The following is a 24,326-nucleotide window of genomic DNA, read 5'->3' as shown; positions in this document are numbered from 1 at the left end:
AGGATTCATAATTAATTTTTGTTATGCTGTTTTTTGAGCTAATATGACCCCAGATTATCACAGAATTTAGCTGAAGTAAAACTATCCAGCAGTAGTAACAGCCTCTTCTCCTCTAGATTTCAGATGAGAGAATTAATCTTTCAACTGTTCCTTGAATTTCTGTCCTAATATGAATTAATACAATAATTATAAAAAGTATTCACGGTTTTGAAGTTAACTTTTTTATTATACAAATCACACTGGTTTTAATTTGGCTTTTTTGACATTGATCAACAGAAAAATACTAAAATGTAAAATCCCCGTTAAAGGAAGAAATTGATACACACTTGGACAAGGATTTATTTTGCAAAGCACTTCGGGAGACATTAGTACACCATACTGTTACCACTATCAAAAATCTGATTCAAAGTATTTTTGAGTAGACAAACCGGGGTTATATCTACAGTTATACATCAGACAGTTAAGAATTCTATTGCTGTCACATTCCTGAAGTGGTGAGAGAGACTCTTTAAATCAACATTGACTCCTCAAGGGGTTGAAACATCCTAAAATGATGTTTTCTGAATTTGTTTGTGTTATGCTATAAACTTTCTGACAAGTAGGACCTAGGCATGAACATTACTCTGACACACACTGTGGTGTGATGTTGCACTGAAAATCTCATGTCACACATGAGTACTTTGAACATTTAATTCATTGTATGGGCTGTCTAAAAGTGAAATGTGCAAACATCAATGCTTTTTGTAATTAAACATGATACACTGTTACAACTTTGTCTGGCTATGGCAGAAAAAAATTACTCTTGAACATAACTTATTTTAAAAAAAAAAAAAGCTAAAAGTAATACTTAAGAGAATGATGTAAACAATCATTAACATATAATCCACCCATCCATTTTATAAACCTGGTTTATCCTTGGCAGTGTTGCAGGGAAGCGGATAACCTGTCCTAGCAAGCCATAGGATGCACGGCAAATGAACATAAATATTCAAAATTCTCATTATTCGACTTATTACCTGTTTCAATTCAAAAGAATATGGTTTTATGTAAAATTGTTTCTCTTTGATTATCAACAGAAGCCCTGCTTTTCCTAGTGAAGGAATTTTTTTCTCATGGACAATTGAATGTAGCATATTCAAGCATAAGGAGCTCCAGTGAGCTAGTATTAGTTCCTGGTTTTAAAAAAAAAATAGAAAACTACAAATATATACAAAAAAAATAAAATACTTTAACATAGTACTTCTAGCACATGTGATTCCCCTACAACACTATAACTGAAACCCATTGTCTTAGGAAATTTCTCCGGCAAAGCCTGGTAACACAGCTAGTCAAGGATAATGTTGTAAATGAGCACCAAGATGGAAAGATCAAGACAAATACCTAAGGAGAGTAAATAATATGATGATGTGCCTTTTTATTTATTTTTTTAAATAAAAGATCTACTGCTATATTTCCTGAAGTAGGGTATCAATTTTAACATTTTCATATTATTTCATTACTCATTATTCATGGTGTCGATACTACATTATATATTATAAATGCACTCCTGGGTCATGCTGGCTTTTGACAATTAATTTTTAAAATGTTTCCTTTTCTTAGCACAAGCACAGCTGAGAAGCTTCGATGCATGTGCTCCATAACGCGTTAAAAAAAATCACGCATTTAATCACACTTTGCAATACAAGCAAAGCGGAGCTTCTGTCAATGCATGATTCCCTGGTACACCGATTACATTGATCAGCGCTTCCCGATTCATTTTAACCTCGCACCCCCTTGGTTTGAGAAGAAGTATGAAAAAATATGAGGTTAACGCAGAAAAACAGATCACCAATTGAAGCTTTATGAATAATCGATTCGCCATCAATAATTGTTTTGATAAAGCCATACTCAGTGTAATCCTCCTTCCATTTTATAATTTTTCCGCCACTAGCCATGATTAAATGAACAGTAAAAAAGTAAGAGCGAAGCGAGGGTGACTTATTCAGGCAGGCAGGCGACGGCTCAATAGCTCGAATTTGGATATAAGTAGGTTCAATTTAGTCGCCAGAAATATCTTTGTTAGGAATGGAAGTTGAATTTAGTCTTTAAATTTCTATGGTAAAGAAAAATTTAACTATATAAAGTCAAAAGTTTTATATATAAAGTCATTCCCGAATATATAAAGTCAAACCTTGATTATATAAATTCAGTGTCGGAATATATAAAGTCAAAACTTAAATATATAAAGTCAGCGTTGGAATATATAAAGTCTGACTTTATATATTCAAGTTTTCACTTTATATATTCCAACGCTGACTTTATATATTCAGAAAAAAGTTTTGACTTAATGTATACCGACGCTGACTTTATATATTCAAGTTTTGACTTTATATATTCGGGAATGACTTTATATATTCAAGTTTTGACTTTATATATTATGACGCCGACTTTATATATTCACAAAATCAATGTATTTGCCTGTTTGGCACCCCATAGTATATGTGTGCGTGTATATACAGTATGTACACATGTATATGTGTGTGTGTGTGTGTGTGTATATGTATATATATATATATATATATATATATATATATATATATATATATATATTATATATTATATATATTATATATTATATATTATATATATATATATATATATATTATATATATATATTATATATTATATATATTATATATTTATATATATATATATATATATATATATATATATAAAATATATTAATATAGAGAGAGATAGAGATATGAGAACAACACTCATATCAATAACAAAACAATTACATTAACAATCATGTTACGTTATTTTTAAAATTTTTCCTTTTCTTTTTCATAACTTCTTTAACACTACTTCTCCGCTGCAAAGCGCGGGTATTCTGCTAGTCTATATATATATAATTCACTAAGGCAAGACACCCATGGAAAGCACGCCGGAAGGGACGTGGATTCACTAAGCCGCTGAAAAGTAAGACACCTATGGCACACGCAGGAAGGAGCCATGCCAGAGGTGAATCGCCATATGCAGCGTGTAAACCTTCTTTACAACTGAGGTTAAAACACAATGAAGTAAGCAGTCTTTAAAAACCGAGTTTTCGGTTATGACACACGACCACGTGCACCATAGCAAACTGTTTTACACGCTACATATAGCATTTTGCATCTGCGACAAACATGCGTCTTCTTAGATGCTCCTGCAGGAACACGGAAAGGCTATGTGAGTCACAGGTGCATCTGGACTATCCAAAGACGACAATTACTCAAGTGACGAGTTGGACTTGGGCAAATGAGCGAGTTTTCAGTCACGGACGATTGTGTGTTGGTTCGTTCCGTGCATTGTTACAATGTTGCTTTTCTTGCTGGTTTATTACATTACCGATTTTTCAAATGTTAATTTTCTCCCTGTGCTTAAAAATCATTAAAAAAAACAGCCTGATTATGCGGTGTATGGTACACCGCGGGTTGGCTAGTTTAAATTATTACAGAATTACCTTGAAGTGCATTTTGCTGAATTACTTTGTTTTTTTCTTTCTACTTCATTGTACTGCAGAAGTGTGGAGTTTCTTCCAAAGGACTCTTCTGAAGAGATATGCAACAGAGCGCAATGGAATCAATGTGATAAGTGGACCAGTCTTTGATTACGATTTTGATGGCCTCCATGACACTTCAGACAAAATTAAACAGTTAGTGGTCATTTAATAAACTGCCTAAATTAATGGACATAAATGTATCAATAAATACAGAGATGCCAATAGTGTCTAATACTAATTGGAATATGATTTGTAAATACAAAGTTGTAATTGACATTGAATTTAGTTTGTTCTTTTCCATTTGTATATATTTGTATTTGTATGTTATTATCTATATTAAAATTTTAATTATTTTAATGTACATTAAAATGTGAGGAATTATCTGGTTCTTCACCAGAATGTAGAAGTATATTCTCAGATTTTATTTATGTTGTGGCATATAGTTTTCTGAAAACCACAATAGGAACGTGTTTCTAAAAGTCACATGAAACCATTTTAACTACAAACAGCATGGTCAATAAGCACACTGTTTTATAACTGAAAAAAAAGAAGCTAGAACCACATTTACAGCTTATGGAAATTATATGGCTTTTCTAAAACAAGAGCCTGGAATGGACATTATATTAACAGCTGAATTGCAAAATTTGGCAATTAATATATTTTGATCAAATACTGTATGTACATCTACAATTGAGAGAAAAAATTCTAGCTAAAGGACTGAAATATTTTCTGTTTTTCTGAATTTTTGGCTTGAGTCCCATCTCTCAATCCTAATAGGTAGTTGAGATGCATTATCTTTTATATTATTCATTTGCATTTCTTCGTGTTTTTCTTTTTCTTTGTAGGTTTGTTAGTGGCACAATTCCTGTTCCAACGCATTACTACTGCATTTTAACCAGTTGTCTGGACTTTACTCAGACTGTTGATAAATGTGATGGGCAGCTTAGTGTGTTTTCCTTCATTCTTCCTCATAAATCTGATAATGAAGAAATGTGCAATGTAAGTTGCCTTATATGAAAGTAAAAATTCTGATGGTACTTGTATACCATATACCATGTTATTAGAGGTGGTTTTGATTAATGTAAGCTTTTCTTCCTCCCAGGTAAAAGGACTTACACTTTCTTTATATTACAAGTGATTTATCTCTTTTATGGCATTTATTAACTAGTGGTGGTTCTGCCTCAAGGGCAAGTGGAGCACAGTCCAACCAGATGTAGTACAAAATTTTAGTAACATTTTTTAAAATGTTTATTACAACCCTCAAAGGTGCATTCTTAGGTATTTTTATCAAAATTTCTATCATATGCTCAATATAATTACTTTTCTTGGAAACTACTAGGGCGGCACGGTGGCGCAGTGGTAGCGCTGCTGCCTCGCAGTTAGGAGACCCGGTTCGCTTCCCGGTCCTCCCTGCGTGGAGTTTGCATGTTCTCCCCGTGTCTGCGTGGGTTTCCTCCGGGCGCTCCGGTTTCCTCCCACAATCCAAAGACGTGCAGGTTAGGTGGATTGGCGATTCTAAATTGGCACTAGTGTGTGCTTGGTGTGTGGGTGTGTTTTTGTGTGTGTGTGTGTCCTGCGGTGGGTTGGCACCCTGCCCAGGTTTGGTTCCTGCCTTGTGCCCTGTGTTGGCTGGGATTGGCTCCAGCAGACCCCCGTGACCCTGTATTCAGATTCAGCGGGTTAGAAAATGGATGGATGGAACCTACTACAATTTGTTGTTTGTGAAGCTATCGTTGTGCTGGGTGCTGAAACACTATTTCTGGTTGAGGTGCCTGGACCAACTGGCATGGCAGTGATCTCTAAACCCTTGGGTGCATGTGTGCACACGTGCAAACTGTACTTTCTAGTTTAGTGATGAGGCTTGAAGGTAATTGCCCATATTAAAATTAGGACCACCTGTTTTAGTCATGCATTTGCACTTTCTTTTTTTTTTTTATTTTATTAATTTTATTCCAATCCATACATAGCAATCAAGTTTTTACAAAAAAAAGAATTATGTTAAGAACAGATCGATCCCCACCCCTGAGAGAGAGCAAGCCAAACGGTGTAAGATTTAATACTGATTAGATCCTGCCATGTTTTGAAAAAAGTCTGTACAGATCCTCTGAGTATTTGATTTTTTCCAATTTCAAATAATATAACACATCGGTTTTCCACTGACTTAAGAGGAGAGTTTGGGTTCTTCCAATTTATCAGAAAAAGTCTGCGTGCCAAGAGTGTAGTGAATGCAATCACAATTTGTTTGTCCTTTTCCACTTTAAGCCATGCATTTGCACTTTCAGTTGAAGCTCTTCCCTATTAAGGCTATGCAGCACATGCCAACAAGCAGGTATGTTTCCTCCCTTAATGCTAACAGAAACCTGCATCATTCACAAGACATTACGTTTCATCTTCGTTTTCATTCACCTTTGAGGACGACCACACTAAATTTGAAACTCTCCAAGAAAGCCTAAGTGTGCTCCTTCCACTTTGTAGAAAAGAAGCCAGCAGTATGTTGCTCCTGTTTTAAAGAAGCGCAGAATCCTGTTGCGGAAAGAACAGGTATGTATGTGGAAATATGTTTTTCAATTGGTTGCTGGCCTCACATTGATCAGCAAACACCTGGCAGCACTGCTACTGGATGTGCAACATGCATTTTATATCATGTAGTGTCTGTAATCTGCCTACTCTTTGTGTGATTGTGGCTTGCCCTTTCTCACCTCAGAGCCCTTTGATTCTAAACTAGAGGTGTTGCTGTTTCAGTTTAGGCAGTTTATAGCCAATATATGTTCCTGGCAGCAGTTAGTTACGAGGCTATGGGCTTACTTACTATATTGCTGTATTTTGTCAGATGATTACTTTGTTAGAGGGTGACACAATGTTTGAGACACACCAGGATTCGGCGTCCCATTGTTTGCTTGTTTTTTTTTTTTTTGTGTGACATAAAAGGTGCATGTTGTTGGATGTCTCGCTAGTCATTAGCAAAAAAATGACCAGTATTATTAGTTAAATAATTTAGTGTAAATGTTAAAGGAGTCTGCACGCATATAGGAAAATTCCAAAAGAATTTTAATGCCATATGTGCCGCTGTTAGTAGCTGAAGAATGTGATTGTGTAAATACCAAAGCGCAATTTATGTAAAAAAAAACAAAACTTGTTATCCGTGGATGTGCCCAGACCAGCTGACCAAGAATCAGCGTGATTAAATAAACAAAAACCTCTGGAGTTCAGGGTGAGAAGAGAACTTTGCTGAAAATGATGCAAGTAAATAGTATTGTAAGTAGCCCGTGTATCCTGAAATGATTCACCAGTCATGACACCTGAGACCCTGCATTTGCTTATTTAGTAATGATGCCAAACAGCAATGTGTTTAACACTAGAATTACCAGAGTTTACGAAAAAACTCGTAAATGCGGCCCACCTTAAATCCACTCACATGTCTCTATTCAGCATCTTTTGTAGATGTGTCAATAAGTTCAAGCAGCCTGCTATACCATCCCCCCCACCACCTCTGAACGGGCAAGAATTAAGCCAGTAGCATTCTTCTCCCAACTCAAGTCTCTTTATCATGATGTGAGGTGCCTGGAGTTGTATTGGGTAAATAATATATCGTTATTTGGAATACATATATTTCATATGTTCCGTGCCTACAACGATCTGTGTAAGTATAGGATGTAAGAAAATGCGAGGCAAGAAGTGGTGAACACATAACTAGAGCAGAAACTTTTTCCATGTTCTACTAATAATGTGAAACGTATAATGTGTGAAGACTTTAGTACAAATATCAAATAAACGTGTGCTTTTATGCAAGAATATAACCAAAGGTAAAAAAATAATCAATCAGTTTACATGTTGCTCTTAATAAGTTAAAAACCTAAGCTCAAATGTCAATCGACAGAAAGTTGATTTGCATTCTTAGATGGTGCAGAGGTTAGAACTGCTGCCTTATAACCAAAAGGTTCCGGGTTTGAGTCTTGGGTGCTCTGCGTTTTAAGTAGTGAGCTGCTATTATTATTGCTATAATATAATTAAAACATGCATTTGATTTGAGTCTGCAACACCCAGTGTGAATTTTGGCTGCTTGTAAAAGTCATCACTTTTTTTATTTATTTACTATTCAGTGTTTTATTCTGTCAGTGACATTGACATTGTACAACAAACTTGTCTCTCCCTCTCTCAGTTGAAGGCATTCATCTCCATTCTTTTCACAAGAGCAGCGATGACCACGGTTGGTGATGTGGTTGATACCTGCTCAGAACTTTTTGTTGTACCACCAATCAAAGATACCATGTCCCATGACTGCTATCAGACTATCAAGTGGCATTTCTGCTTTGACAACGAAGACTTATGGAGCCATTTCTATACAAAGGAGCTTGTGTTGTGTTTGAATAAAAACAAGTTTAATTTATTTTTAAAAGGGTAATCTTTACTCTCCAGTAGTCAATAGAGCAGCATTCTTGGCATCAAAATCCAGCTCCCTGCTCCCCCGACCTATCCAGTACGTTACGGTGCGGGTCAGCTCAATGCTTCCTCTTCCATTTGGGGAGCCTCTTCAACCCACCACTGCTGACAAAATTTCCAAGGGATGAGCCAGCTAATGATCACACTGACACAAAGCAAGGGGAAGGTGCAAAGTGCCCAGTGCTTTTATGAGAAACAGTTGAACATATTCCCAAAAATGGTGCAGTGCAAAATTCATAAATAATCCTATAAAAAGTGAGCTATGGAGATTAAAATGATCAAATCAATTAAAACAAAATTAAAGCATGTCAGGAATCTGTCCTTAAAAACCTTGAGCCCAGATGCAGTCCTTAAAAACTGACATCTCCTTGACTTAACCCAACACAGGCTCTTGCAACCAAGGAGGCACCTAATCTGTAGTTTAGCCCACCTTCAGTGCTGCTGCTAGGTTTGGGCTCCAGGCAGGGCGTCAAGACTCTGATTCCCACTGCCAGGCCATGGCACCACATGCAGAATGCCTCACTCCGCCTCACTCCCCTGCAGCCACCCTGCCACTCTCTGAGTCCGCTACAACTGAGTAGTGTTTTTGTCTCTCCAGCTCCCAGGTGACTCGGCTAAAGTGGTCATCAGCTCCCGAGGCCTTTTAATTTTTCCTTCCCTTTCTAATGCCAGCTCGTTCTAATAAGCCTCTGTGTATGCATCTTTCAATTACGCACTGCAGAAAGCCAGTGAAGCAATTGAGAGAGACTGCACCTTCACATGCATGCAAGTCTCGCCCCAATTCCTCCACTAACTCCCCACAGTTGCATGAGCATGCATACCACGGATAATGAGCTGGCCAATTAATTATTTTTTTTATTAAAACCGGCCACTTTTTCTGAGGCACGGACCTGCTATACCACACCAAATACTTTCCTTTTTATGCTTTTGCCAATGTAGTAAGCAGGTCAGAAAAGCGTTAGGTGTGCTCATTGCTGCTACTACCATACTTGGTTAAGCTCAGTGTCACTTATTTTTCTATAAAATGTCAAAAGATAAATTTAGTTGTGATTTAAATAAGCAAATTAAAGAACTGCAAAAATTAGTTCTAGATGTTTTATTCAATCAGCGGAAACACATGTAAGATCAGGACATTTTGTGGGATGCCAGTGCATTGCAGCCCTCACAATTATTTTTGGCCAATTTAGGTTTAATTCAAGTTACAGAAATTTTGGCAATGGTTGAAATGTCAAGTTGTGTTTGGGAACACACTGCAGTAATAGCTTGTTTTAAGAAACACTCCACCTGGACTGCACATCTATATGCCAGCGTTTGTTGTCTTATCTTATGTAGTCTCCAGACCTTGTAACCCTAAACTAGACCGTCAGAATGCTATCCTGTCTCCATAAGATCAAGCACAAGGAAGAAACATTCCCTGGATAAGCTGGGATTCCAAAGCAGAACCTTTTTGTTCCTTTTACAAGAAAATAATTACACACACATTCCACACAGTTACTTTATTTGTGTACTCAATCTTTTTATACTTTATTTTACATTCTTTCTGTATGCACTGTCCAACCTAGGAATCACCTGCGTGATCTAACAGGTTTCATGTCAACATCTTATAATCAGCCCAGTTCTGTTTCCACCTCATTTTATTTTCAGGCTGAAGTAGTGTTCTCTTTTGACCCATGTATATCTCTAATACCCTTACTACACCTTGTTGTATTTATTCTGCCTAAGAAAGGCATATATATTTTATGCAGAGTTGTGTAGAGTATCATTGGAACGGCCTTTACACATATTCAAGTTTGATGTTTAGAGTTAATTATTGAGACCTGGCTCAGTTTAAGAAGCTAACAGCACCACATGCAAGGAAAGAGTTAGAATTCCGGTTCTGTGAGTTTTTTTTTTTTTTTTAAATTGCAACAAAATAACCAAATATTAAAATTGGAGTTTTTTCCACTTTTACATTTGTAACACCAGTATGTAGTGTTGTCAAGTTCCTGCTTATACTGAGGCCAGAAGTGAAATGATACCCTAGGATTTTGTCCATTCTTTAATTTAGGCTTTGAGTCACCTAAATAGATAACATCAGTGGGTGTTTGTATCTAACTTAGTTGGAATTTATGGGCTTTTCTGCAGCCTTCTAGTCTTCACCTGATAGAAAACAGAATGTGCAAAGTTCCTCTGTTTTCCCCGTGTCATGCTTTGTGCACAGGCATGGCAAACCATGACATTACGTTTCATTTAAAGCTTTGTTAGGAGGTTTAAGGACAATAAATTAAACTGATATGAGGATGTGCATTAATGCTTCCTGTGATGGAGTGACCTCCCATTAATAGTTTATTCTTACCTTGCATGTATTGTTACAGGGAGGGTGTGTGGTAATGAGAAGTTGAGTTTGTGTTAATAGACGGAATAGTCAAACACCTGGTTCTGACTGACCCTGTCATAGATTGTAACATTTTCTGGTGTTGGTAAGATAAGGGATTGTGGCACAATTTGCTAATTAAGAAACAAAGGCTCTGCAAACGGGTCAACCAAGAATTTTGAAAGGTATGTTTTTAAATCTTTTCTGTCCAAATTTAACTGAATAATAATTTATCTTGTATATCAAAAAGCTTTACATTAATTTCTGTTTGTCACTGATTTTTAATAAACCTAACACTTAAGTTCAGTTTTTTCCTAGTTTTAAAATCTTTAGTTTTAATTTTGTTTTTGATTTTGTTTTTCCATTTTCTAATTTTAGTTTAGATTTTTAACACTTGAATTACCAAAGCCTACGAAAAAACTCCTGCCCACCTTAAATTCCTTCACACCTCTCCGTCAGCGTCTTTTGCCTTGTAAATGTGCCCATCAAGACAAGCAGCAAACTGCAAACTATTCCATCCCCCCACCACCATAGAACAGGCACAAAGTTCTCCCAGTTCAATCCTTGATTATCTGGGAGTCAGGTACCTAGAGTTGTATAGGGAATTAATAGATCGTTATTTGGAACACATGCATTTCATGTATGTTCAGTTTCTACAATAATCTGTGTAAACACATTGTTAAAATAGAAACGTTTTTCATATTTTAGTAGTAAATGACAAAATGTAGACACAAACTATATAATGTGTAAAGCCTGATGTCCAAAGATCAAATAAACACTTTCACAAAAGTTTCAAGGATAAAGCAACAATTTCCATGAGGCAGTGTTAAGAATTGCTTACTTGTAATCAAGGGTCCCCCTGGTTCAGTCCTCACTGTCTCGTGTGTGTGTGTGTGTATGTGTATGTGTGTGTGTGTGTATATATATATATATATATATATATATATATATATATATATATATATATATATACACACACACACACAGTGGAACCTCGGTTTACGAGTAACTTGGTTTACGAGTGTTTTGCAAGACAAGCAAAAAATTTTAATAAATTTTGACTTGATAAACGAGCAATGTCTTGCAGTACGAGTAGTATGGATACACTTTGTCTGCTGAGCGTCATGTGATCACAACTAAGCTGATGGTTCTTCTCTCTCTCTCCTTATCTCGCTCGCTCGCCCAGCGCGTCTCTCTCTCTCTCTCCTTATCTCGCTCGCTCGCCTAGCGCATCTCTCTCTCTCTCCTTATCTCACTCGCTCGCCCAGCGCATCTCTCTCTCTCTCTCTGGCAATCGTCTCCTATTCTCCGTCTGAGTCTGTGTGCCTCACTCATAGTCAACATCTGTTTATTACAGCATTGTGACTGTGTGTGTGCGCTGTGAAGTGCGAGTCCCCATCTTGCTCCCCAAAACACGAAGCTGAGTCTCAGTACTTTAACACCAGCTTTATTCAGCTTGAAACAGCTACAGCGCTGTTATTTATTGTACCGGGATCTTTATAATGTTCTTTGTATGACCCATTGACGACAGGCGTTTATAGCATGTCTGCGATCTTTTTGGATGCGCTTATACAGCGAACTGCTACAGTGCTGGGAGACTGCGATTGCTTTTGGACGTTCTTCGAGTGCTTTGGATTGCGAGCACGTTTCCGGAATGAATTATGTGTGTGTATATGTGTATATATATATATATATATATATATATATATATATATATATATATATATATATATATATATATATAAATAAATATATAACAGTAATCCCTCCTCAATCGCGGGGTTTGCGTTCCAGACCCTCCCCCCGCGATAGGTGAAAATCCGTGAAGTAGAAACCATATCTTTGTATGGTTATTTTTATATATTTTAAGCCCTTATAAACTCTCCCACACTGTTAACATTATTAGAGCCCTCTAGACATGAAATAACACCCTTTAGTCAAAAGTTTAAACTGTGCTCCATGACATTAAAAGAATGCAAACATATCTTCTCTTCAAAGGAGCGCCGTCAGGAGCAGAGAATGTCAGGGAGAGCGCTCGCCAAGAAAAGCAAACAATCAAAAAATCAATATGTTCTTTTAAGTATGCAGAAGCACCGCGATAAAGCGGCATTTTGTAGAGGAGCGTCCATATCTTCTAGGCTAACAGCCTTTGTGCAAGCAGCCCCTCTGCTCACACCCCCTCCGTCAGGCAGAGAGAGTGAGAGAAATAGAGAGAAGCAAACAATCAAGCACCGCGCGGGAAGCATATCTTATATCATTGAGGAGTTTTAGTTAATATGTAATACATGCTCTGATTGGGTAGCTTCTAAGCCATCCGCCAATAGCGTCCCTTGTATGAAATCAATTGGGCAAACAAACTGAGGAAGCGTGTAGCATAAAGTAAAAGACCCATTGTCCACAGAAAGCCGCGAACCAGCGAAAAATCCGTGATATATATTTAGATGTGCTTACATTTAAAATCCGCGATAGAGTGAAGCCGCGAAAGTCGAAGCGCGATATAGCGAGGGATTACTGTATACCTTTTTGAGTAGTGAGCTGCTCTTATTGTTAATATTATACAATAAACACATACATTTGGTTTCCGTCTAACATCTGGTGTCTGTTTATAGTACTTGCTTTTTTTTTTTTTTAATATATAAAACTTGGTCACGATAACACACACACCCATGCCCCAGATCTGACGCTGTTACTTTTTATCTAAAACTGGGAATAACTGTGGATGTGAATGGTTTTTTGAGACAATGGAACTGGAAATTCTCTGATCTGGAGGGATAAATGCTGACACACACACACGCTGGTGAATCTGCCTTCGTATCTCATTGTTACTTGAATTTTTTTTATTCAGTTTTATTGAGTGTTCCTGCTCACGCCGAATTAGTATGCACCTTATGGTCCATGATGTCAAAGCCACACTGACAAAAAACAGAGACATGGGTATATATGATATTTGGAATTATTCATTTTATGACCTGTATAGTCTGCGGTGGGCTGGCACCCTGCCCGGGGTTTGTTTCCTGCCTTGTGCCCTGTGTTGGCTGGGATTGGCTTCAGCAGACCCCTGTGACCCTGTAGTTAGGATATAGCGGGTTGGTTAATGCTTGGATGGATGACCTGTATAGTATATTTCAGAAAACATTGTGGCACTGATGCAACATTATTCATATTCATTCGCATACCATCTTGCGGTTGTAATCGGGGACTGTGTGGTTTTTTTTTTGTTTCGATCTTGCCCAGTCTCCACATTTTGGTGCATGGTGGTGTTTCTTTTGTACTCCAGGACATGCAGAGGAAAGAATAGTACAGAGAGATCAGTTCTGCGCTATATGCAATCGTCAAATTCAAAAGTTAACAGTTTACACACAACCAAGGACTGTCCTTCCTATATTTGCGACGTATACCTGTTGCAATGTACACACTTCTCTCTATGCTGTGGTTCCTATTGCATTGAAGGAACACATGACACTGAGTTTGCTTTCCTGGGGGAAACGGCTGTCTTAGAATAGAAGCTTGTCAATGTTGCATCTTCCTTTTCTTTTTCCATCTCCTTTTCTTGTAGGAAGCAACAACAAAGTTCCTCTGCAAGGTAAGCCATGAACACTCTTCTTTTCTCAGTGGACCCCGTACATGCCTTGCACAGTACATGTGCGTTGATCGCTGCCAGGTCAAGCGTGTTATAGCACAACCAGCTGGCCACCTGCGTGCTCCTCCTCACACTGAATAATTATTGTTCACACCTTCTGGTGCATGATGTCAATACAGCACAGGAGAAAAAAAAATGAAAAATTTTATTTAGCTTTAGTGTTTCAGCAGTTAGCATAGTTTTTGCCACATTTTATTAGTTTTGTTTTTCTTGCCAAAAATATCCAAACAGACTCTTTTGCAAGTCTAAAAACCAGTTTTCTTTATAGTTGTCAAATTGTATATAATTTCTGTTGTACCTATCCTCTTACTATTTATTGTCTGTGACAGAGCTTCATTACCTTTTGATAAAGTGACACGTCAAGGTTCCCAGTATAGGTGAAAAATGCAGAATCTAGTAATAGGTGTGCCCTGATATCATTTGTTACTTTGCTCTACAATAAGTTTAAGCTATTCATTACTTATTTAAAAAAATTTTCATTTTTATTATTTAGATTCTCTTAGCAAGCACTAAGATCACAGGATATATATATACTCTTATGTTTTTGTTATTTTCTGATGCTGCCTATGTATCGTCTACCCGTTTCCAATAGTTGATAGTGGCTTTGTTAATAAAATGACAGAAATGGAGATGAATGTTCTCCCATGTATATACTGCGTCTCTACAAGCATACCATCTGCATTAAATACTGAAAATCTATTATAGCGACATCTCAGATCATTCACTTAATAAGCAACATGCAAATCTTGGGGAGTTCCCTGAGAGCCTAAACAGGGCAGATGTCATTTAATAGCACATGTAGGAATAAATAGATTTTGACAATTGCGAGAGCTTAATGATGCACTTCTAATAACTATTGGTAAAACAATGTACACTTAATCCATGTTCAAATGTGGAGGACATGCAAACTCCATACTGACACTGATCAAGCTAGTAATCAAACCTGAGCTCATTGCACTGTGTAATCAATTTTATTTATATAGATCCGTTCCCATATGCAAAGCGCTTCACAAATATTCAGAGGTATGCAATAGGAATAAAAGCAAAGATGGAATTAATAACACAGGGTACAAATTAATAACTATCATTTAACACTAAATAATAAGTGCATGAAAGTCAAAGTTCTGAAGAGTCTCCTCATTTAGACATGCAAATTCCTCAACTTATTTATTTTTGCTTAACATATCAAGATTGTAGTCTGCAATGAATCAGTTAGTTCTAGTGCTTTACCATCAGCGAACCATACAGTATATTAAGTGTGGCAATGTTAGATGAGCAAAAGCTATTTGGACATAGATCCATTGCCTGAGTTTATCCCAATACAGAACGGATTTTGTACATTATTCTTGTTAAAATACAGTAAACACTGAGTGCATAGATGGATCTCTGAATGGCCCTATTAGGCCAAGAGGGCCCTCTTCAAAATGACTTTTTTCTTAGGCCTCAGGGATTCTAGACTTTCGCGGCTTCTAGATGTCCATTGTTTCTAAAATAAATCTCCAATAAAGAGTGTTTTTTTTTTTTACATCTTATGTAAATATGTATGTGATCAAGCAGTGCAATAAGTTAATTCACCTAAGCACATCATAAAATCAGGATGAGTTGGTTTCAAATTTAGCTTGAAGTGACTTCAACTTGTGTATCTTCTATACAGTATTTTTCTCTTTTTACTAGTCATGTAGCTGCTCCTGTTGGACAAACAGATCCTCAAGGAGCTATTTAAATAATGGCAAAGTTGTGTGCCTGATTCTTATGCTTGAATGTGTTGCCTTTACAGACAGTTTTGCTGCATTCTTAGCAAATCTTTGCGTCACCACACATGCATACACCTTGTGACAAAATATTTAATATATAAAACAGTAAAGTTGGAGCAGTTTTAATTTTTTTTTTTTTTTTTTTAAGTCCATCCATTTTCTAAACCTACTCATCCAGAACATGGACGCTGTAGCCTAAAGCAGGGGGTTCCAAACCTTTTTCTTGCCAAGACTCCTAAGACTTGCCTTGGGCTGAGGACTCCCTACCTATTACCATCCAAAAAATAACATATCCTACATGTTTTTACTAAACTGTTAAGTGTAAGTAACAAAGCTATATAAGACAAGGCACTTTTACTTTGGAAAAATAGACTGCTCATAATAAATAAATTAGTCATCCTATGCCTAGTGAGATGTTTTGGGCTTCGATGTTCTTCCATAGTTTGCCCACTCAGGTTTGCAGCTGTCTTGGGGACAATCTGAAATCATTTTACATAATCAGACGTGCTCCATTTTGGTTTTCAGTACCTTCAGTGCAGAATACCCTGCCTCACACAGGTATCTTGTTACAAATGGTATTGTGCCAAAATTCTGATAGGGGAATTGCAGAGAATTGCATTTTCAAAATTTCATCATTGGCTATTTTAATTAATTCCTCTTGTGAATCAAATCAAGACAATCCTCTTCATTTCTGGACTCAAATGGTTTTTCTGTTTTAGTTTAAATGACGATTGTTCAGGTCTAGGAAATAGTCGCTAAAGTATTCCTTCAGGTGTGTCACATGTGACAATAATATAAGTAGAACTATCCGCAGGCGCATTGGACATTCCTAGCTTGCAGTAAAGGAGGTGAAACATTACATTATTTTTGTTTAGCTTTTTCCTCCAAAGTCCAATTTTTTTGTATAAATGCGCAAACTTTATCTTGCAAATTAAATATGCTGTAATCGAGGCCCTGTATGCTCTGATTCAAGGTTTTAAAAAGTTGAAATATATTGGCGCAATATGCAAGCTACAGAATCCACAACTGGTTGTCAAAACATCTAGCAAACATGGAGTTCTTAGACAAGAGAAAGTCACACAGCTCTTCATGGCGATCAAACACTCATTGTACAACGGCTGGCAGCCATGTCAAAAACTGTTTGACAAACATCTTGTGTTTAAAGGGATGTGCTTTGATGTTATTTCCAACTTTGACAATGTCTTGAAGCACTAATTTCAGTTCATCCTCCAATCTTTTAGCAATAAGTGCTGCACTGTAAAGCTGGCAGTGTTTATTCTGATTTTTAGTAACACGATGACTCCACTACACTTACCTGTTATGGCAGCAGCACTGTCCATACAGACACCCACACAGTAAGTCCAGTCAATTAAATTTGCCTACGTAAATGTGTCCAAAATCTGAAAAATGTCCTGACCTGTTGACTTCTCCTGAATTTTTTTTGCAGAAAAATAATTCCTCAAACTTTACATCTCCAATAAATCTGACATAGACAATAAGCTGTGCTGAGTTAGCTATATCTGTGCTTTCGTCCAACTGCAACAAAAACCAAGCACTGTTTTTATTTAATAACCTGTTCCAGTAATTTCTTACATCATCAGCCATGTCAGGTATCTGTCTATACACAGTGTTGTCTAACAAAGGGACATTGTCAGTTTTTGCGAGTATCTTCCTCACCAAGCAATCCTTGAACTATTCCTTTGGTCACCAGTAATATTAGATCTTCTGTGTAAGCTTTATGTGCAAAAAAGACACCTTCATTGCCTTCTCTGAAACTGCCACTTGCTGTGTGAAAGTGTTTCACAAGCAGAGCTGCTTTCCTTTGGAAAAAGCCAACATGTTTCCCAACATCAGCTGGATGCTTTTGTTCTGGTTATCTTTTCAATTTAGGTGGCTTTAGACGTTCATTTAACAGAATTTCCTGACAGAGCAAATTTTGGAGTAATCAAGTCCATCTTTTTTCTTAGTCTGCACAAATCTGAACTAAGTGTATGAAGCTTCATACTTTCTAAAGTTAGATTTTGCTTTAGAATATGACTCATTTGATGAATTTAATGCAGAACTACATGATGGGTTTTCTTTAGAATTGTTTCCTTTTTTTAAAAAAAAAAAAAAAGTCTGTCATTATGTAGGCCTAGCTTGCTGTGAACTGCTTTAATGCCACAATGGAATGTGTGTAAGTCTGCAGTAGCATTTGAAAAACTTGTTTAATAGGCCTAATTGGCTAGCTCACTTAACAAAGTGACAATGATGACATTAAAGTACAAGGTGGACTAGAAAAATACTTTATCCTTTACAACATTTTAAACATTAAAGTCGTATGATTCCCCGCCTCTCATATTGCCACGGACCCCAGGGTGGTTTACTAATGGCCTAAATCAGGAACAACTTCGAAACAGTGCCTGGACAGGACAAGTTTTGTAACTTGTTTAAAATGAGAAAGTGTTTATTTTGCCACAAGTACATTAACTAGACAAAGAAGAGCTTTCTGACATTTTAATATCATTAATGAAACCTGTTTAAAATTATAAAAAGTATGTCATTTTAATAGAGATTTAGGTTATATTGTAAATCTATATTACAATCAATTCATATGTGATTTGGGATATGATGTAAATATGTAGAAGTATTTGCATGGTTTGTCTAACCTAGCCCCCCCATCCCTCCCATACACACAAGTGTAAATGTCAAATTCCCCCATAGATTGCATTCCAAAAAGGTAAAAGGTTGAATGAAACACTGTTTACAAATACAAAACTAATTCTATTCCTTATTCTTGATTTCCACACCATCCAAAACTTTTTAGGCACACAGCACTGGAGTAGTGCTGGATGTTTCCAGCATCAGTACCAGAGCGCTCAATGTTGTGTCAGCAAAATCCAGTGAAGCATAACTCGTTCAGTTTTACCAAGGACAGCGACAGTTGGACCCAGTTAGTTACTTTGGATGTTTTTGTGTGCAATTGTTGGGAAGGAAGAGCTGTTATGGTTTTTTTTATTACTGAATACAAAGTGTTCCTTGTCTATTGTAATCTCTTAACAAAAAGCATGCTAATCTCAATGCAGTCATCGTTTTGTAAGATATGTTGACTACTCAGCTAGTATAATCAAGGTATAACCTTTTGTCTGATGTCCTGTATATACAAACAAGCATCTGCATTTGGGTGAATAATGCACTTATTATGTCACCAAGTTGGTTCTGGCTAGCAGCTGGGGTTGGTGGAGGAGTGTCCTATGGTATTGTCAAGCCCAGGGGTCTTTAGCCTTAGAATGTGTCCCAGCCTGACTGGGACGGCATACAGCCTGGTGATATTAATATCTCCTGTTAAAAATGTTGTAGCATCTCAAGTATATTATATTAACATTTGATATTGATGGAGCATTTAACAAAGATTTGTCACTGTACTGTGACTGGAACGAATTCTGTAACACCACACCACCCACATTGAAACATCACTACTAATAACCTAACTAAAACTAAATGTATAATGTCAGTTTGGTTGGTAGCATTAATTGCATGCTATGCATATGAATATCTGGAGTGTCTGTTCAATCTTGACAAATCCTCCATGGCTCAAATTTTCAAACTATTTAGCTATATCTTTCAAAGTGACATGTTTTAAGTGCTTTTTCCTTGAACTTTGTTGAAAGCTGATTGGGAGGCATCTGTGACTGATGGTTGATTATGGCCAATGAAATCCACAGGAAAAACCTTTGGCAAATGATGAAGCTTTGGTATTCACTTTCGGTCCATGAAGGAAAAGCGGACTTGATGGTTCAAATGACCAATGAAATCAATTGGTTCTGGTACCAGCAGTGAAGGTGGTACTTGCATACGCACGCAAATCAATGCTCTTTTGTAAACTGTTAAAACCGTGTGCTTATATCTAATGGCAACCGTACACTAACGTTTCAGTTATGTACAAATACTAATGTGGCGTTCAGTAAGATTTATTGTTTGAAAACGTAGAAATGTATTTAGTCACTATATATCTTTAAATGTTTAAAAAGGTTTCATTATGTGCTTTACCTTAAACAAGAGATGGTCTATTTCTGTGACAATAGTCCTGCATTGTATTAATCATTAGATCAATGGAATTAAATTACTGGGCTGTATACAATTTTAAAATAACTCTTTATGGGGAAAATGTTTGACTGGAGAAAGTTCAAGTGTGTTCACCGCATAACTGATTGGTTTTCTTTTGTTTTCTTGGTGATGACCAACACTTCCAATGGCCACACCATGATCACTCTTTGGTTATGGCTTCAAATACAATTTTACACTATTTTGGAATCTGGTGGTGCTAACTTTTCACCAGCTAAACTATCAGCCAGTACGTGTGCAGAGGTCATTTACAAATCTTTGTGCAGCAGATATTTTCCTAATGCCATGAAAGTTTGTAATGTATAAGGGTAATTTAGTTCTTGAGTGATGTTGAAGCATATTCAGAATAAAATATAACTGGCTCTATAAACACAATTTACTATAATCAAACCAAAGATAATGTAATTGGTCACTTGAATGAATATCGACCTTTACTGTGAGAATGTGTGCTATTTGATGTCCTTATTTGACAGAGTGCAGAGTTCTTAATATTTTGTTTCTTATTTATTTGCAGTACTTATCAATCTCTAAAAGACAATTTTTAGAATGTTCCTGGGATATACTGTATAAAGTACTGTTCATAATAGGTATTTATTACACAAGTGCTTTTTTTGCATGACGTACAGGGAGATTTCCTGGCACAACCAAGCTAAGTGACAACTTGGGAAGCATGTGCTGGCCTTTAAACCTCAGCTGTCCTCAATCCACATACAGGATGAGGTTTTAGGACTTGTGCATCGTGCTGCTAATGTATAGTAGAGAGAATAACAAGATACCTAGCCGTAATGCTTTCATCAGTCCTCTGTATTATAGATTTAAATACTTTCATTTTGTGAACTTAAATCAGGTGTTCTGCAAATAACTATGCCAGTTACCAAACGTTTTGTCCATCTGTCAAATTCTGAATTTAAATCTGGAAATTTGTAATGAACAGTATTTGATGATATGGCACAATATTTAACGATAGCACAAGAAGCAGCAGCACTTAATAATTAATGTTGGGACTGGTTACAGAACAGCCCTGCACTCCATTCACTGTGATCAATGCTACAATTATGTTTTGCTAATGCTATTTTTATCTAAATAATAGATTTATAATGGCAGTGGAGGAATTCAAGCAATTTGGTAGCCATGTTTTAAAATACTGTATATATAATTTTCCACATTTTCTTGCTGACATTTTGGATTTGTATGTAATGCTTTAGCAAAGTAAATTAATTTCCTTAACAGACAAATGTCTTGTACGTTTTGGAAGCTAGTTTGCTTGTTGGTAGTTTGGTAAAAGGGATGCAAAGTTTAAAAATGCCTTGAAAGTAAATTCCCTCCCTCCCTTCCTTGATTGTTTCAGAGTTCTGAAGAAGAATCCAAATGGGTTGAAGACCTAATCAAGATGCATACGGCAAGAGTGAGAGATATTGAAATCCTTACGGGATTGGACTTCTATCGCAAAACTAGCAGAAGTTACACAGAGATTCTTTCTTTAAAGACTTACTTGCATACTTATGAGAGTGAAATTTAAATGGCAAATTCAGTTCCAACCATCTAACTCACAGGTTTATATTTTTATACTGTGTTGTATTTATTATTTCTAGTCCTAAAGAAATTCTTTGTTTTAATCACATGTAATAGTTTACTGGTGTGTTGTCAGATAAGCATGTATCAAATTTATTATTTTATTAGTCTTTAGGCAGTTTTTATTTTAAGCAATATACGAAATACTGTGGCTTTGAAAGCTCATAATCAGATGGTGCTGCGGACAAATAACCCCGAGTCCTGTACTGTATTAAACAATGAGCTCATAAATATTTCATTAGTATTATTAACTTGCCTAATGCCATATAAACCAGGTAAATCTCTGATTGTATTAAACAGTATTTTAATGAACAAAATGTTGATTTCTGTACAAAAATATCTTTTAAATAGTGTTTTTATTTAACATTTATTATGGATTTCCTAGAGTTCTCTAAATCTGCCTGTTAATATTTGAGGCACTTTAAAATGTAATTTTACACTTCCTTATTTCGCCCATTACATATTTGTTTCATGTAAGTTTTGTGTTCTGTACACAGGCAGAAATGAAACTACAAAAAAGTGGTGCTTTAAAAGTCTCATTTCTTTCATCTCATTTCTTTTCTACTGCCCTGGTCTGGTTTGTTGTGGTAGCAAGCTGAGCACAAGGCAGATCCTTGGATTCCAGAGACAATCTTCAGTTCCTGTTGAACTCTTAAGGTGAAGCAGCAAAGCTAAGCCTTCCATGTTCTGTATCTGCCACAGATTCTTCCACAGAGACCCTGACTCCTGCACAGGAAGATGCCTCACCATATGTTCAAACCTTCTTCGGTGGTTAATCCTGTGGAACAGAGTATTTGGCCCTGTGCTCTGACATTCCTGTAGATTGAACAACGTCTTACCCTATTATTACAACTCTGCTCAGTAAATAGAACATAGAAGTTTGGCAGCTTAATATGTGTGACCCACTATATTAATACAGATTTTGATTATTTCTATAAGCATAGTGAATGAGCTTCATTTTTGTATCATGCTACTAGTGCAGATTGACAAGCACAGTGCACTGACTGAGATTGCATGTCGGAGTCTTCCTTGCCATTATGGTGCATTTGCACATTGGCAATTGATTAAAAAAAAAAAAAAATTCAGAAGAAAATACTACACAGGTTCTGCCTGCTAATGCAAGGCCATCCATTAAACATAAGAGATTGTCGAGCTATAGGTCTGATTGGGAGAATATTAGTGGGTCAGCCCTGTCTCTGGCGATGAATATGCTTGCCATTACACTCTTTTGGTCACCCATGGAGGAATATCTGACCTGAAAGAACACGGTGCAGATGTTACTCATGTCCAAGCAGCTAAAGAACAAATGATGCAAAGTGGAGTCGCTCTATTTCTTTTACCTCACTAAAACATCCCCTAATGCAGACGTGGCATGTTGTTGTTTAATTGTATGTTGCCTACAGTAGCCTGCATTATACTATAATACAATAATACTAGGCAAATATCTGTGCAAATTGATCATGCTAATATTTCCATTCATTTGGGCTCAAAGTTAAGCTAGTTATACAGCTTATATTTATTTACACTAGCCCCCTTCGGCACCCAACCCCCAGTTGCAGCCAGTCTGCCGCCGCGTTGTAAAGAGGGGGACTGAATGCACCCCAAGGAGACAGTCACTCCTCTGAAACCCCCTCTTAAATGGTGATGCAATGGGAAACTTATTTTTTTTTCCTCCTCTTTGCTCGATCAGCTGCTGGATTGCTGCTGCTGTTGTGCTACATAATCTGCATCTTCCGCAGCACTTTAATTACCGGCCCCAGGGATGATTAAATCTCTTGCCACTCTTGGTTAAGTCTCGTCTCGCGGGACGCAAGTTCTTGATATTTTTCAGTTTATAATTTTAAAATGGAATAAGAATCTGAAAAATCTAACATCATCAAATTAAAGTTTGATAAATTCTGAAAAGAATGATACCAAATGCATATATATAGGTTTTAAAAGAAGTCTGATTTAAAGCATGACAAAAACTGACATAAAAAAGTCAAATAAAATCGTTGCACTTTTAGGCTTAGAATTTAATAATATATTGTGAAGAGGGGGGCTGAACACGCCCCTGGAAGATGCGGTTGCTCTTCCGAAACTCCCTCTTAAACAGTGATATAATGAGAAACAAATAGTTTTTTACCTCCTCTTTGCTTGATTAGCTCTGCTGCTACCATACTGCTAGATCTCCTTTTTACTCAGCACTTCAGACATTTAAAATTCTGTATAGCAGCTGACCTTTTGTCTTATTGCCTTGTCTCATTTCTCCCCCAGACATCCTCTGCTTTATTATTTATGCTTTATTATGCTGTTTACAAATAAAGTTTGTTTCTTGAAAACCCTGAATGAATCTGTGCAACTGTGTAACCCAGGCGTGACTATATACAGTAGATTTCTTAGCAGATGTGTTTATCCAAAGAGACTTACAAAGGAGGTCAACATAATCAAGTAACATCGATCTAGGGACTGTTATGAACAAGTCTAGTAGAACAGGTTATAATAGTTGATCACCACAAGTGAAGAGTTATAAAGCTAGCATGACAAAAAATGATCAAATAACAGTATGACCGATATCCAGAGGGCAAAAAGTACTCATTAACAATTTGATAGATATTCACAGAATGATTTGGTTTTCAAAGGCTTTTTAAACACATTGAAGGAGTCAACAGTTCAGATGGAAGTGGGCAGCTTGTTCCACCAACGATGAGCTACATGTGAAAAAGTCTTGAATGAGACTTGATACCATGCAGAGGTGGCACCACCGGATGCTGTTAAGTGGCAGATTTGAGTCCGCAAGAAGGAGGAGAATAGCACCTCACCAGTGTCTCCATATACCCAGATGCTGACCCCCTGATTACTCTGTAAGCAAACAACAAAGATGTAAGCTTAATTTGTGCTGCCATAGAGAGCCAGTATAGCAACCTGAAGATAGGATTGACATGCCCACTTTGGCTGGTT

The 24,326-nt window shown here is 36.8% G+C and overlaps 1 protein-coding gene across 1 annotated transcript in view; it reads left to right on the top strand.

Annotated features, from left to right (window-relative positions):
• enpp2 (ectonucleotide pyrophosphatase/phosphodiesterase 2) overlaps nt 1–22,468 on the top strand; it is a 147,933-nt gene extending 125,465 nt beyond the window's left edge. The window contains exons 23-25 of the mRNA XM_039737597.1: nt 3,544–3,676; nt 4,369–4,522; nt 21,163–22,468. Coding sequence (XP_039593531.1) covers nt 3,544–3,676; nt 4,369–4,522; nt 21,163–21,333 — 458 coding nt within the window. The 3' untranslated portion in view covers nt 21,334–22,468. The remainder of the gene's footprint in view (nt 1–3,543; nt 3,677–4,368; nt 4,523–21,162) is intronic.
• The last annotated feature ends 1,858 nt before the right edge of the window (nt 22,469–24,326 follow it).

This window comes from Polypterus senegalus, chromosome 15 (assembly GCF_016835505.1).
Source record: "Polypterus senegalus isolate Bchr_013 chromosome 15, ASM1683550v1, whole genome shotgun sequence".
NCBI lineage: Eukaryota > Metazoa > Chordata > Cladistia > Polypteriformes > Polypteridae > Polypterus > Polypterus senegalus.
The sequence above is the reverse complement of the archived record's forward strand: the minus strand, read 5'-3'. Positions and strand labels throughout refer to the sequence as shown.